General features: G+C 42.8%; 1 protein-coding gene across 4 annotated transcripts in view; it reads left to right on the top strand.

Annotated features, from left to right (window-relative positions):
• dennd2b (DENN domain containing 2B) overlaps positions 1 to 17369 on the top strand; it is a 105160-nt gene that overhangs the window by 52050 nt on the left and 35741 nt on the right. For all 4 annotated transcript variants that reach the window (XM_058400400.1, XM_058400399.1, XM_058400398.1 and 1 more), the window contains 2 exons: positions 6564 to 6659; positions 15899 to 17122. In XM_058400400.1, coding sequence (XP_058256383.1) covers positions 6586 to 6659; positions 15899 to 17122 — 1298 coding nt within the window. In that variant the 5' untranslated portion in view covers positions 6564 to 6585. The remainder of the gene's footprint in view (positions 1 to 6563; positions 6660 to 15898; positions 17123 to 17369) is intronic.

The following is a 17369-nucleotide window of genomic DNA, read 5'->3' as shown; positions in this document are numbered from 1 at the left end:
ACAAAAACATATTAGATTGAGTGCAGTAACATAAATCTGAGATGTGTAGCTGCACTGCAGTTAGAGCCCCTGTCAGAGAATTCATCTCAATATTTCAGGGTTTAGTTACCTTTAACAAGCGCACACCACAAACACACAGGAACACACTGAAACACTGAAAAACACAGGAACACACTGAAACACTGAAAAACACAGGAACACACTGAAACACTGAAAAACACAGGAACACACTGAAACACTGAAAAACACAGGAACACACTGAAACACTGAAAAACACAGGAACACACTGAAACACTGAAAAACACAGGAACACACTGAAACACTGAAAAACACAGGAACACACTGAAACACTGAAAAACACAGGAACACACTGAAACACTGAAAAACACAGGAACACACTGAAACACTGAAAAACACAGGAACACACTGAAACACTGAAAAACACAGGAACACACTGAAACACTGAAAAACACAGGAACACACTGAAACACTGAAAAACACAGGAACACACTGAAACACTGAAAAACACAGGAACACACTGAAACACTGAAAAACACAGGAACACACTGAAACACTGAAAAACACAGGAACACACTGAAAAACACTGGAACACACAGGAACACACTGAAAAAGACACTGGAACACACTGAAAAACACTGGAACACACTGGAACACATTGAAAAACACTGAAACACACTAGAACACACTGAAAAACACTGGAACACATTGAAAAACATTGAAACAGACTGGAACACAGAAAAACACAGTGGAACACACTGAAAAACGCTGGAACACACTGGAACACACTGAAAAACACACTGGAACAGACTGGAACACATTGAAAAACACTGGAACAGACTGAAAAACACTGGAACACACTGGAACACACTGAAAAACACTGGAACACACTGAAAAACACTGGAACACACTGAAAAACACTGAAAAACACTGGAACACACTGGAACACACTGAAAAACACTGGAACACACTGGAACACACTGGAACACACTGAAAAACACTGGAACACACTGAAAAACACTGGAACACACTGGAACACACTGAAAAACACTGGAACACACTGGAACACACTGAAAAACACACTGGAACAGACTGGAACACATTGAAAAACACTGGAACAGACTGAAAAACACTGGAACACACTGGAACACACTGAAAAACACTGGAACACACTGAAAAACACTGGAACACACTGAAAAACACTGAAAAACACTGGAACACACTGGAACACACTGAAAAACACTGGAACACACTGGAACACACTGGAACACACTGAAAAACACTGGAACACACTGAAAAACACTGGAACACACTGAAAAACACTGGAACACACTGGAACACACTGAAAAACACTGGAACACACTGGAACACACTGGAACACACTGGAACACACTGAAAAACACTGGAACACACTGGAACACACTGAAAAACACTGGAACACACTGGAACACACTGAAAAACACTGGAACACACTGGAACACACTGGAACACACTGGAACACACTGAAAAACACTGGAACACACTGGAACACACTGAAAAACACTGGAACACACTGGAACACACTGAAAAACACTGGAACACACTGGAACACACTGGAACACACTGAAAAACACTGGAACACACTGGAACACACTGAAAAACACTGGAACACACTGAAAAACACTGGAACACACTGAAAAACACTGGAACACACTGGAACACACTGAAAAACACTGGAACACACTGAAAAACACTGGAACACACTGAAAAACACTGGAACACACTGGAACACACTGAAAAACACTGGAACACACTGGAACACACTGAAAAACACTGGAACACACTGGAACACACTGGAACACACTGAAAAACACTGGAACACACTGGAACACACTGAAAAACACTGGAACACACTGGAACACACTGAAAAACACTGGAACACACTGGAACACACTGGAACACACTGAAAAACACTGGAACACACTGAAAAACACTGGAACACACTGGAACACACTGAAAAACACTGGAACACACTGGAACACACTGGAACACACTGAAAAACACTGGAACACACTGGAACACACTGGAACACACTGAAAAACACTGGAACACACTGGAACACACTGGAACACACTGGAACACACTGAAAAACACTGGAACACACTGGAACACACTGGAACACACTGGAACACACTGGAACACACTGAAAAACACTGGAACAGACTGAAAAACACTGGAACACACTGGAACACACTGGAACACACTGAAAAACAATGGAACACACTGGAACACACTGAAAAACACTGGAACACACTGGAACACACTGAAAAACACTGGAACAGACTGAAAAACACTGGAACACACTGGAACACACTGAAAAACACTGGAACACACTGAAAAACACTGGAACACACTGAAAAACACTGGAACACACTGGAACACACTGAAAAACACTGGAACACACTGGAACACACTGGAACACACTGGAACACACTGAAAAACACTGGAACACACTGGAACACACTGAAAAACACTGGAACACACTGGAACACACTGAAAAACACTGGAACAGACTGAAAAACACTGGAACACACTGAAAAACACTGGAACACACTGAAAAACACTGGAACACACTGAAAAACACTGGAACACACTGGAACACACTGGAACACACTGGAACACACTGAAAAACACTGGAACACACTGGAACACACTGAAAAACACTGGAACACACTGGAACACACTGAAAAACACTGGAACAGACTGAAAAACACTGGAACACACTGAAAAACACTGGAACACACTGAAAAACACTGGAACACACTGAAAAACACTGGAACACACTGGAACACACTGGAACACACTGGAACACACTGAAAAACACTGGAACACACTGAAAAACACTGAAAAACACTGAAACACACTGAAAAACACTGGAACACACTGAAAAACACTGGAACACACTGAAAAACACTGGAACACACTGAAAAACACTGGAACACACTGAAAAACACTGGAACACACTGAAAAACACTGGAACACACTGAAACACACTGAAAAACACTGGAACACACTGAAAAACACTGGAACACACTGGAACACACTGAAACACACTGAAAAACACTGGAACACACTGAAAAACACTGGAACACACTGAAAAACACTGGAACACACTGAAAAACACTGGAACACACTGAAAAACACTGGAACACACTGAAACACACTGAAACACACTGGAACACACTGAAAAACACTGGAACACACTGAAAAACACTGGAACACACTGAAAAACACTGGAACACACTGAAAAACACTGGAACACACTGAAAAACACTGAAAAACACTGGAACACACGAACACACTGGAACACACTGAAAAACACTGGAACACACTGGAACACACTGGAACACATTGAAAAACACTGAAACACACTAGAACACACTGAAAAACACTGGAACACATTGAAAAACATTGAAACAGACTGGAACACAGAAAAACACTGGAACACACTGAAAAACGCTGGAACACACTGAAAAACACACTGGAACAGACTGGAACACATTGAAAAACACTGGAACACACTGGAACACACTGAAAAACACTGGAACACACTGGAACACACTGAAAAACACTGGAACACACTGGAACACACTGAAAAACACTGGAACACACTGGAACACACTGGAACACACTGGAACACACTGAAAAACACTGGAACACACTGGAACACACTGAAAAACACTGGAACACACTGAAAAACACTGGAACACACTGGAACACACTGAAAAACACTGGAACACACTGGAACACACTGAAAAACACTGGAACAGACTGAAAAACACTGGAACACACTGGAACACACTGAAAAACACTGGAACACACTGGAACACACTGGAACACACTGAAAAACACTGGAACACACTGGAACACACTGAAAAACACTGGAACAGACTGAAAAACACTGGAACACACTGGAACACACTGAAAAACACTGGAACACACTGAAAAACACTGGAACACACTGAAAAACACTGGAACACACTGGAACACACTGAAAAACACTGGAACACACTGGAACACACTGAAAAACACTGGAACACACTGAAAAACACTGGAACACACTGAAAAACACTGGAACACACTGGAACACACTGAAACACACTGAAACACACTGAAAAACACTGGAACACACTGAAAAACACTGGAACACACTGAAAAACACTGGAACACACTGGAACACACTGGAACACACTGGAACACACTGAAAAACACTGGAACACACTGGAACACACTGAAAAACACTGGAACACACTGAAAAACACTGGAACACACTGGAACACACTGGAACACACTGAAAAACACTGGAACACACTGGAACACACTGAAAAACACTGGAACAGACTGAAAAACACTGGAACACACTGGAACACACTGAAAAACACTGGAACACACTGAAAAACACTGGAACACACTGAAAAACACTGGAACACACTGGAACACACTGAAAAACACTGGAACACACTGGAACACACTGAAAAACACTGGAACACACTGAAAAACACTGGAACACACTGAAAAACACTGAAAAACACTGGAACACACTGAAAAACACTGGAACACACTGAAAAACACTGGAACACACTGAAAAACACTGGAACACACTGAAAAACACTGGAACACACTGGAACACACTGAAACACACTGGAACACACTGAAAAACACTGGAACACACTGGAACACACTGGAACACACTGAAACACACTGAAAAACACTGGAACACACTGGAACACACTGAAACACACTGAAAAACACTGAAAAACACTGGAACACACTGAAAAACACTGAAAAACACTGGAACACACTGGAACACACTGAAACACACTGAAAAACACTGGAACACACTGAAAAACACTGGAACACACTGAAAAACACTGGAACACACTGAAACACACTGAAAAACACTGGAACACACTGAAACACACTGAAAAACACTGGAACACACTGAAAAACACTGGAACACACTGAAAAACACTGGAACACACTGAAAAACACTGGAACACACTGAAAAACACTGGAACACACTGAAAAACACTGGAACACACTGGAACACACTGAAACACACTGGAACACACTGAAAAACACTGGAACACACTGGAACACACTGGAACACACTGAAACACACTGAAAAACACTGGAACACACTGGAACACACTGAAACACACTGAAAAACACTGAAAAACACTGGAACACACTGAAAAACACTGAAAAACACTGGAACACACTGGAACACACTGAAACACACTGAAAAACACTGGAACACACTGAAAAACACTGGAACACACTGAAAAACACTGGAACACACTGGAACACACTGAAAAACACTGGAACACACTGGAACACACTGAAAAACACTGGAACACACTGAAAAACACTGGAACACACTGAAAAACACTGAAACACACTGAAAAACACTGAAACACACTGAAAAACACTGGAACACACTGAAAAACACTCCTCTTTGCAGCTTGTAAAAATAATGTCTGTCAGAAAGCAGGAGCTGGGTTCGGTGTGTAGCTGCAGCTGTCTGTGTTTAATGAGTCCAGAGAGAAGCTGTGCTCTGTTAATGTTGGCTGCTCTAGTTAAACTCTTACAGGAGAAATGCTGACTCACTGATTCACAGATTCAATGCCTCACTGATTCACAGATTCAATGCCTCACTGATTCACAGATTCAATGCCTCACTGATTCACAGATTCAATGCCTCACTGATTCACAGATTCAATGCCTCACTGATTCACAGATTCAATGCCTCACTGATTCACAGATTCAGTGCCTCACTGATTCACAGATTCAATGCCTCACTGATTCACAGATTCAGTGCCTCACTGATTCACAGATTCAATGCCTCACTGATTCACAGATTCAATGCCTCACTGATTCACAGATTCAGTGCATCACTGACTCACAGATTCACTGATTCACAGATTCAGTGCCTCATTGATTCACTGACTTACAGATTCAGTGCCTCACTGAGTCACTGAGTCACTGCCTCACAGATTCACTGCCTCACAGATTCACTGCCTCACAGATTCACTGCCTCACAGATTCACTGCCTCACAGATTCACTGACTTACAGATTCAATGCCTTACAGATCCACTGCCTCATTGACTCACAGATTCACTGACTTAAATTCACTGACTCACAGATTCATTGATTCATAGATTCACTTGACTCCCAGGCTCCCTCTGGCTTTGTGCTTCTGTTCAGTTGATCATGAATTATCTCGAAGCACTGCTCAGAGACCCTCAAACACTTCAGGTTTTTCTTGTGTTCAGTTTTATTGCCCACACGTGAGCTGTGTGAGTTCTGCTGCCCTTGTGAGTAAAATCTGGACCTGTTGGTGATTTGTGATTCACTACACCATTATTTGCCCTGACATTTTTTTGTGTATGATTTATTTTACTCTTTATGTATTCTATTCACACATATCATCTGTTCTGTATGGAATTACATTTAAAGGCCTATTTCAAACCATCTACTATCCTTCTTTTGTTCTGTTTGTCAGGGTGAGTGGAGCGGGGGAGGAGATGACAGCCAACAAAAACTCGAAGGCCACGCCCAAAGCAGGAGGGGCTAAAAACCCTCAGGAGATTCCTGATAGGTGAGTGTCACAGCCAACACTGAAGGTGGTATAGGGCTTGTCCTTTTTATTTATTTATTTAAGAAGAAGAAGCAGCCTTTGTTATTGTCACGTATACATTACAGCACTGTGGGTCAGAGCGCAGGGTCAGCCATGCCACAGTTCCCCCCGGGGGTGGGGGGTGGGGGTGGGGGAGTGTCGCATTGAAAAAGCGATCAGCTTTATGAACTTGTGTCAGTTTTGACCTGGTGAGGTATTTTGTGAGCTCCAGACAGACAGACAGACAGACAGATAGATAGTAGGGATGCAACAATACGTACCGCGTTTTTTTAACCACGGTTTTGGGTTCGGTTCGGGTGGCTTGGCAAATTAAAGGTTTTTCCCCATTATTCTTTGTTTAGGTGACGGGAACAGTAAGTATGTTGAGAAGAAAAAAACTGGTTTTAGTTGCAATTCTCTTTATTTTACTTAAATGCAAAAATCAACTTGTACACATTCATAGAGTACTGAAAATAGTGAGAGATAAAAATTAGCGCTTGTATGACTTTATTACAGGAGACGGGTTTAGACGGCGCTCTTTTTTCCCAATCCTCTATGTAATGAACAGTCACAGTGAGATAACTCTGTTACCCGCGAGGTCCAAATATCTGGTATTAGAGCAAGACTTTGTGCTTTAGCAGATTCGGTTTCGATTTTTTTCGTAGAGGTCGGGAACAAAGTCCGTGTCGGTAGTGTGTAACGCGGTTCGAGCACTTTTTATAAGTTGCCGAAAGCCCACATCACCGATCACAGAAAACGGCTGCAGATCTTTAGCAATTATTATATTATAATTATTTTTTGTCTCTCTGAACCAGTTGTGTCTGAATGCTGGAAGGAATCAGATAGGGGACTGTTGTTTTTGGATGCCTGTGTTACCTGCTCTGCCATCCTGCTTCCACACAGTGATGTCTCTGGGTGATGGAGCTGCAGATGTGTGGTCATGTTGGAAGTATTTCCATCTGAGTAGGTAACTCGTGTAGAACAGCGCTTAAACACAGTCATCTTTTTGTTTAGCGTTTTTGTTTAATTGGCATCATAGTCCACAACAAATCCGAAATGTCCCCACACCACAGATCTGAGAGACGGAGCTGCTTCCTTGTATTTCTGTCTCACTTCACCACTCTCCAGGGTTAGATTAGACCGCCCCTAACTTTAGCGCTCACTGATTGGATATTTACTTGTGGGGAGGCGTGTCTGTCTCAGCACATAGACATACAGTACAGGCAAACACAAACAGGCAGTTCAGAGAGTAATAAAATGCATGGTTATTATTATTTAAAGGAAAAAACGAAAAAAAACGTGGTTGACATACGTGTACTGAACCGTGGTCGTACTGAACGCTTCAATATTATATTGAGTATTGTGGCATCCCTAATAGATAGATAGATAGATTGATTGATTGATTGATTGATTGATTGATTGATTGATTGATTGATTGATTGATTTACTTTACTGATCCCATAAGGGAAATTCTTGTGTCACAGAAGCTTAGTCATTTACAAGATACAGCACACACAAAATATAAAATGTAAAATTATATATATATATTTCCATCAGCATTTACATTATAGTACAGTCCTTATGTACACACTGGCAGTAAATAATAAATATTAAGAATCCTCAGGAAATAGAGTCTGCTCTGTTCAGATTATTAAAATCACCTGTGTGTAGTTCACACCTCTGAGGTTTTACACAAGGCTCTAGACCACAGCCACCTTAACCACAAACACTCACCTTTACACCTGAGAAATATCTGAAAAAGTGTGAAAATGTGGCATGAAGGAGCAGATACGCCTGTTTGTGTGTAACTCTGCTCAGTGTGTGTAACTCTGCTCAGTGTGTGTAACTCTGCTCAGTGTGTGTAACTCTGCTCAGTGTGTAACTCTGCTCAGTGTGCAACTCTGCTCAGTGTGTGTAACTCTGCTCAGTGTGTGTAACTCTGCTCAGTGTGTGTAACTCTGCTCAGTGTGTAACTCTGCTCAGTGTGTGTAACTCTGCTCAGTGTGTAACTCTGCTCAGTGTGTGTAACTCTGCTCAGTGTGTGTAACTCTGCTCAGTGTGTGTAACTCTGCTCAGTGTGTGTAACTCTGCTCAGTGTGTAACTCTGCTCAGTGTGTGTAACTCTGCTCAGTGTGTGTAACTCTGCTCAGTGTGTGTAACTCTGCTCAGTGTGTAACTCTGCTCAGTGTGTGTAACTCTGCTCAGTGTGTGTAACTCTGCTCAGTGTGTAACTCTGCTCAGTGTGTGTAACTCTGCTCAGTGTGTGTAACTCTGCTCAGTGTGTGTAACTCTGCTCAGTGTGTGTAACTCTGCTCAGTGTGTGTAACTCTGCTCAGTGTGTGTAACTCTGCTCAGTGTGTGTAACTCTGCTCAGTGTGTGTAACTCTGCTCAGTGTGTAACTCTGCTCAGTGTGTAACTCTGCTCAGTGTGTGTAACTCTGCTCAGTGTGTAACTCTGCTCAGTGTGTGTAACTCTGCTCAGTGTGTAACTCTGCTCAGTGTGTAACTCTGCTCAGTGTGTGTAACTCTGCTCAGTGTGTAACTCTGCTCAGTGTGTGTAACTCTGCTCAGTGTGTGTAACTCTGCTCAGTGTGTAACTCTGCTCAGTGTGTAACTCTGCTCAGTGTGTGTAACTCTGCTCAGTGTGTAACTCTGCTCAGTGTGTGTAACTCTGCTCAGTGTGTAACTCTGCTCAGTGTGTAACTCTGCTCAGTGTGTAACTCTGCTCAGTGTGTGTAACTCTGCTCAGTGTGTGTAACTCTGCTCAGTGTGTAACTCTGCTCAGTGTGTAACTCTGCTCAGTGTGTGTAACTCTGCTCAGTGTGTAACTCTGCTCAGTGTGTGTAACTCTGCTCAGTGTGTAACTCTGCTCAGTGTGTGTAACTCTGCTCAGTGTGTGTAACTCTGCTCAGTGTGTGTAACTCTGCTCAGTGTGTGTAACTCTGCTCAGTGTGTAACTCTGCTCAGTGTGTGTAACTCTGCTCAGTGTGTGTAACTCTGCTCAGTGTGTAACTCTGCTCAGTGTGTGTAACTCTGCTCAGTGTGTAACTCTGCTCAGTGTGTGTAACTCTGCTCAGTGTGTAACTCTGCTCAGTGTGTGTAACTCTGCTCAGTGTGTGTAACTCTGCTCAGTGTGTGTAACTCTGCTCAGTGTGTAACTCTGCTCAGTGTGTGTAACTCTGCTCAGTGTGTGTAACTCTGCTCAGTGTGTGTAACTCTGCTCAGTGTGTGTAACTCTGCTCAGTGTGTAACTCTGCTCAGTGTGTGTAACTCTGCTCAGTGTGTGTAACTCTGCTCAGTGTGTAACTCTGCTCAGTGTGTGTAACTCTGCTCAGTGTGTAACTCTGCTCAGTGTGTGTAACTCTGCTCAGTGTGTAACTCTGCTCAGTGTGTGTAACTCTGCTCAGTGTGTAACTCTGCTCAGTGTGTGTAACTCTGCTCAGTGTGTGTAACTCTGCTCAGTGTGTGTAACTCTGCTCAGTGTGTAACTCTGCTCAGTGTGTGTAACTCTGCTCAGTGTGTAACTCTGCTCAGTGTGTGTAACTCTGCTCAGTGTGTAACTCTGCTCAGTGTGTGTAACTCTGCTCAGTGTGTGTAACTCTGCTCAGTGTGTAACTCATGTGTGATGTTTGTCATTTCAGTATTAAATCCTCAGAACACTTTAACTTTAAACTCTGTTAAATTAGTCTTCATGTTCTGGGAGAAAAACATCGTCATCTCTTTTGTTGTGGAATCAGCACCTGTTTAAATACACACTCTTCACTTACACACCACACACACACACACACACACACACACACACACACACACACACACACACACACAGTGACCGTGATTCAGTTGAGAACACGTTGAGACAGTTTCTGGCTGTAGCTGAGGGGCGTACAGTAGATGTGGACTCCTTTCTCATCTTTTTCTGAAGATTGAATAAAGTTTAAAAGCTGTTTTTAAAATCCAGCACTTTATATTTTATTGCTCTTTAATTATCAGAATCATACAGACAGAAGGATCCACGATATCTGTGTGGAGCTGCTTGCTCTCGGATCCTGATGCGACTCTACAACAGTGTTTTATTAAAGACATGAGCAGCAGATAAAACTAGACAAAACACACAGCACTGATATTAAAATATATAAAAATAGAATTATTAATAAAATGAATAAAGTAGTAATTTTTAATACTGCTCTATTCACTAAATATTTAATAAGGATAAACATGTTAATGTTAATGAAATGATTGTCATAACCTCAACTACTGAATACTTCTGTTCTTCTTTCTGATGGAATTACTGTTCTGTACGCGTGTGTGTGTGTGTGTGTGTGTTCAGTAGCGTGATGGATTCTGATAGAGTCCTGCACGATAAGTGATGTGTGTATCCATGTGCACTACACACACCTCCTGTTATTACACACTGTTCTGATGTTTATTATAAGGTGTGGGGGGCGTGGTCACACTTTAACATTAGTAGGTGAGTAGTGCATACCTGTGTTAGGAACATAGTAACTGCCCTAAAAGCCCTGTAAGCTCCTCTCCTCTGACCCCATTTACACCTTGTCTCCACTTCATTGTTCTGCCTTTTAAACTGTTGGTTTTGAGAGAAAAGAGAAAGAGCGAGCGTTTCCTGCAGCGTCTTTATCCTGAAGAATAAACACTGAAGCTCTTTTCACTCGGGGCAGAACACAGGCTTTACCCTCAGGTCACTTCAGACAGGGGAAATATTACCTGCACTTATTTCTGCTGCTCTCTTTAGAGACATTGTGTTAACACACAGTCTGACTGACGGGACGGACTCCCAATAAAATCCCACAGATAATTAGAGTACATGACACTCCATGTGGCAAACTAATCCCATCTGAACAGGGCTAATAGGGTGACATTTTTGAGTACAGCATTTCCATAAAATCTCTCACACTCTCACTGTTATTCTGTGTGACTTCATAAAATAAAACAGAGCACTGCTGGAAAAGGAAAGGAAAGGAAAAAAAGGAACTAAAAGGAAAATAGTCAGCTGTAAGGTAACATAAATATCACAGGTATGCTCTTTGTGTTTTTTTCCACAGGGAATTTAACGACTAGAACATTTTTGTGGCCTCTGAATCGAGTCATGGACCATTAGCTCTACATTTGACGTGTGTCTTTTGATGTGTTAGCACAGTGCCGCACTTTCTCCTGGTGCTCAGACGGGACATGTGCCTGTGGTTAGCGTTCCCCTCGAACCCCGGGAAGAGCCGGATGAGCCGTGACACGCGACTCCAGACGCGTGTGGCCGGGCAGCTGAGCTTCTCGAGCCCTGGAGAACTTCCCTCGGAGCAGGGCTTGTTATTTCTGGCTCTGATCACGTTGCAGATATGAACTCAGTGTGGGGTTCGGTGACTCTGCCTTTAAACGAATCCCTCTGTGTAACGCAGCGCAGGCTGAACATTGTCATGGAAATTCTGATGTTGGAGCTGAGCCCCAGTCGTGTCCCACAGCTGATTAAATTTGAAATATAAATATGGATTTGAGATTGATGTGTTGGTGAAGCTTTAATGCCATTTAGAGGAGATCTCCTGCGATAGAACGCACAGTATTTCCAGAGGTTTTTGTGGTCGAATCTGGACTGGATGCCAGTATGAGACTTTACTGGGATATCTGCTCTGTCAGCAATCCTCTTCATCCGTCTTATTGATGTGGAACAAAACAAGCAGTCGAGTGCACGTTGTTATAGCTGGTCATTAAGAACAATAAAACTCAGGATATAATCGGAAAGCTTCAACTGCATGCTTTTTTTTTTTTTAATAAAAATCTCCTGATAAAGCACATTTTAAAATAAAAAAAAAAAAGTCATGTTTTTATCTCAGCCACGTTATGACAGGGTAACGCTATAAATCCAATAACTAGGACAAATCTCCTGATCAGCATCTTACCCTGTGTTTGGACAGGATTATATGTACATGGGGTTTATGTAGATGGGATTTTACAGGAGCTACTCTGTGATTTTATTTCCGCTCGGATCGGCCATGTCGCTGTTTTTCTCCTTCCTCCTTGCAGAAGGTTACAGGCTGAATTACATGCAGATGTCTCCTCATGTTGGGGAAAAAAAGATCTTTAACTGCTGCTACTTGCTATGTTTAGTCTTGTAGCATGTGTGTCAGAGCTCCTCCTCAGACTTGAAACACTTCAGATGAAACGTGGATGATGGAAGAAGAAGCACTGCACCATAAAGTGGAGAAGAAAGAAAATGAAATCATTCATTACAGCAAGATCTCACAGGTTGATTAAAGGAGTTATTATAACTATAGCTACAGATCTAAAACATCATATGCACACTGTTATAATCACATGGTTGTATCACAGGCAGTGATCATATGACCATATGACTTAAACATCAGGTTTATAGACCCTTTTAGCGTCTACATCACGATTACATCACAGCGCTAGCTGGAGGCAAAATAAAGGGAAAACTAGAGGCGGCCAATACAAACCAGTACAGAGTCCAGCTACACAATAAACACAAATGTCATCTTGTTGTGTGACAGAATCGACGGAGTACAGGCTCTAATCTGAAATGTTATCACATACCTGCTGCCACTGCTGGACAAAAAAACCCATGACAGCTGTGGTCAAACTCCATAAAACAGGCAGACTGGACAAAAACTATCATCAAAAATGCTGATGTTTGCAGCGCACACTTCATATCAGATAAGGTTAAAGAAACTAGTGTTTGTCATTGGTATGGTTTATGGTGTGGTTACGAGTCTAAATATTTCTCATGCATGTCCACCTCATCAGAAACTGGGGAACAAGTTCAATGATATCTCATGTAATACTTTTTAGCGTGTACGTTAGCTAACTGGTAGCTAACGACTGGAGCCTAAACAAAGAAAACTGTTTGTGTCCTCTCCCTTTCTACAGCTGCCAGAAGCGCTCGGTTTTTCTATCAGATAGGTGTAGATGTTGGGTCACTCAACCGGAGGTCATCCTATCAAACTTGATAACTACCACTAGTAAATCGCTCCGCCCACAAAAAACATCACAATGTTTACGAACAGAAAATGGGTCTATACAAAATATAATCTGCTTGAAACCTCTCTGTTCTGTACTGTCCTGATGTCCTGTGCTGTCCTACCAGAGCACATTTAGCCACAGAACGCCACAGGAGGTCTTTCCTACCAGTGTCAATCAAACTCTATAACTCCTCCCCTTTCAGTAAGGAGCAGAGCAGACCAAATGAACACTGACCACTGTATCAAAATTCCACAATAATAACACTTTAAATAATTAGTAATTAAATAATACTTCAATATAATATCATGTGCAGTATATATACAATTGTATAAGTAGATTTATTTTTCATTTACATTTATTTTTCTTATGTAGAGCAGTCTCTGGCAAAAGACAGAGAAATTCCCTTCATGATTAATAAAGTTTTATCTTATCCCTGAGGAAATGGGTAAAAACTGTTTTATTTACAGACACCCCCTGATAAACTAATCCAGTCCAAATATGGCTTTGATATCACTCACTAACTTCCCACCAAATCAGAGAAATAAAGAATATCTAGTTTCTTGATTGGCAATCGTTTTTTCCAAGTATATTATAGTATCAGAGTCTCTCTCCTGATTGGCTGGTGGTCACTCAGACTTATTTTGTGATGTATTTCAGGGTGTATATGATGTATGGGTAGGATTTTCGCTCTAATTTAAGCCTCAGCTCTGTGTTAGAGGATTCTCATATCAGCTCAGGAACATCAGAATATTCTTCAGTTCACTTCACAGTCCTGATGATCTTTAAAATGATTTGACCTCTGCCCTGAAATGAACCGTGTACACACACCTTCTCTAAACCAATAACGTCACACAGATGATTCATGCTGATTTCATCAACCGCAAAAAAACCCCCTCGAAACGATCCGCCCTTGTTGTGAAATCAACACAGCAGCACAATCGTTAATGATGAAGCTGACAGTATGTCAACATTTACAGCTATTTACACACTGGGCCGTGTTTTTATTAAACCGGCAATTTATTCAGAAATCTTTGGAGTGTTTACAAGAAATAAGTTGCTCATAAAAACATTTAGTTAGTGTTTCCTGGGACTTACTAATAACAAGAATTATAGACGAGTTCCACATTTAAATCACATATTTAATTCACTATCACACTGATTCAACCTGAAGAAACGCAAATAAGAGTAGTCATTTAATTAGGACAAAAATATTGGCACCCTATAAAAAACAGGAAGGGTTGAGGTATGTCTGTGGTATCTGATGCACTGCAGAGGCTGAGCTGCATTACTGGAGGTTTTAGCACACACCATGCTCATGAAGCACTCTGTCAATTTCATCATCTCTCATACATGGTGACGATGTAGGAGTGATGTATTTCGTGTGAATGTTTCACACCGTGTGGTGTTGCGAGTTTCACTGCAGCATTTCAGCTGCTGTAGCATTTCTTCTCCCTCTTGAGGAAGGGTGGTGATGGTGAGGTGTTTAGCAGTCTGCCCCAACCTGCAGGCATTATCATGCTCCTGGCCTCCTTCCAGCTTACTCTCTCGTTATTCTAACTGCTGCTGAGACATCAGATCTGGCTCTCTCAGTTTCACTCAGGTACGGGTCGAGTCAAGTCCCAGTTCCTGGAATTTGATGAGCAAAGCCTTTGCGTTTTATTTGAAATGCGTTTAGCTGGAATGAGGTGAGCACCGTCCTTAACTCCGGCACTGGGTCGTGAGTCGCGTCTGCGTCATGAGCAGTGGGAGTGATAATGAGGATGTAGCAGTCAGGTCATCTGTCCAAGACGCTAAAGAGGAACCTCTGAGTGAGGGTAGGTGCCTCATTGTTTGAGTTTTCTGTGTTTTTTTTGCGTGAGGTCTGAATAAAATTCACTCCAAATTATTTTAATTATATGGAAAAAAAACTCACACAGACGTTTTATTGAGACGTGTTTGTTTTGGCCGGACGTCGACAGAGTTCACTTTGCCAAAATTATGTCAGATTGCTGTGGTACTTTCCGCTGATCATTTGACAAAGCAAATGCTGCGTATTATTTGAAACATGTGTTCAGGTTTTAGAGTTTCATCTTTACTTTTCTGTTCCTTGATTCTTGTACAGATTAACTCACAGAACATTTTTTTCCCACATGGAGATTCTAAGTGATTTGTCCCTTCACAGGTCAAGCACAATGCTAAGCTAATTGCAGTGGTAGAGTTTCTGACTGCTTTCTGCTTTTGTGTTCTTGTTATAGGTGCCAGTCTGGGTCTCCACCACCTATTCTTTCTGCTGTAAAAGAACCGTGTTGCGCTCAGTTCAGCGAGACAGAAGACGCCGGTCGGCAGAGCAGATACACCAAAGCTGACACAACAGTCCGGTCTCAGAGGAACTGGAGTCAGAAAACAGCTAGACTGCGGAGCGGCTGCTCGCTTTCCACCGAGACCCACAGTAGACTCACCAAGGCCAAGAGCATCGGCTGTCTGGATAACAAGCTCAGCATCTACAAGCCGTCCAGTGGAGAAGACCAGGCGCAGAAGGAGAACCAGCTGAAAGCCGGACCTCCCGGAGGAGATACGGTCTCTTCTGGACCTCTCAGCTGGAGTACGCTTTCTTTAACCTCCGCCTCGGCCAAATACGGCCACAAGCGCACGCTGTCTCTCAGCCGTAACGGTACCAGGACCTCGTCTGCCACGATCCGGAAGAAGATCTCGGAATGGGAGTGTCGGAACGTGGCTCTTCCTAGGATGAGTCTGTGCTTTGACAAGAGGCCTGGCGGTGGGAGTGAAGGCTGCCCCAGCCTCTTGTCCTCTCCTTGTAGCGAAAAAGCCTTCGACTTCAAGTCCGTGCGCAGGATGAGCACCGCATTTTCTGAGTGTTCCTACCCGGAGACAGAGGAAGAGGACGGAACCTTGGATCGAGAGTGCAACAGACGCTTCCAGAAGAGAGAAGGACAGAAGACGTTTATCCGCACTCGTAAAGAAACGTCCGCCGTGCTGAACCGGATACAGAAGATCGAGCAGGCTTTGAAAGAAAGTCCGTCTGCTCCTCCGAGGTACCTGAGCAACTGTTACGGCTTGGAAAAGCAGCGGCAGAAATCTTTCACCATTTCATCACGTCATGAGGACTTGGACAGCACGTGCGACAGCAAGCGGAGCAGCATCTGTTCTGTCGCCACTGAGCCAGATGCCTCGTACTCCGGCTCAGAAAAACTCTTAAAGTTCAGACAGAGGTTCAGCGTGGCCTCTTTTATGTCCGATAGCCCAGATCTCCCCTGCTCAAGAGGTTCTCCCGGCCCGCCCGGCCCACCCGGAGCTCCCGTCAACCCTCTTCCTAAACCGAAGCGCACTTTTGAGTACGATGCTAATCGGAGTCACAAAGACTCTCCGCCTAGCAACGGAATACTTCACAATCCCGACACTCGTGTTCCTCTGGCCACCGTTAAGACACCTGAGAGCTCTTTCAAAAGAACACCTGACAGGTGAGACACCATCCTTTCACTAAGCTGACTGGTTCTGAAGTGTGTGTGTAACACTGACTCAGGAGCTGTGAGTCGGTGCCAGTAAGGACGTGCTTGACGTTGTCTGAATATCACATTCCTTATAAATACAGAGCTGGAGTTGGACATGAGGATGATTAAAGATTTATTTAAGTTTATGTTAAAGCTGCTGAATGTACGATTTTGGAATGTTGCTGTCTCCAGAGGAAAAATGTCACTGTGAGCTCCT

This window comes from Hemibagrus wyckioides, linkage group LG10, assembly GCF_019097595.1.
Source record: "Hemibagrus wyckioides isolate EC202008001 linkage group LG10, SWU_Hwy_1.0, whole genome shotgun sequence".
Classification (NCBI taxonomy): domain Eukaryota; kingdom Metazoa; phylum Chordata; class Actinopteri; order Siluriformes; family Bagridae; genus Hemibagrus; species Hemibagrus wyckioides.
Note: the sequence above shows the minus strand (reverse complement) of the source record. Positions and strands in the feature narration are given on the sequence as shown.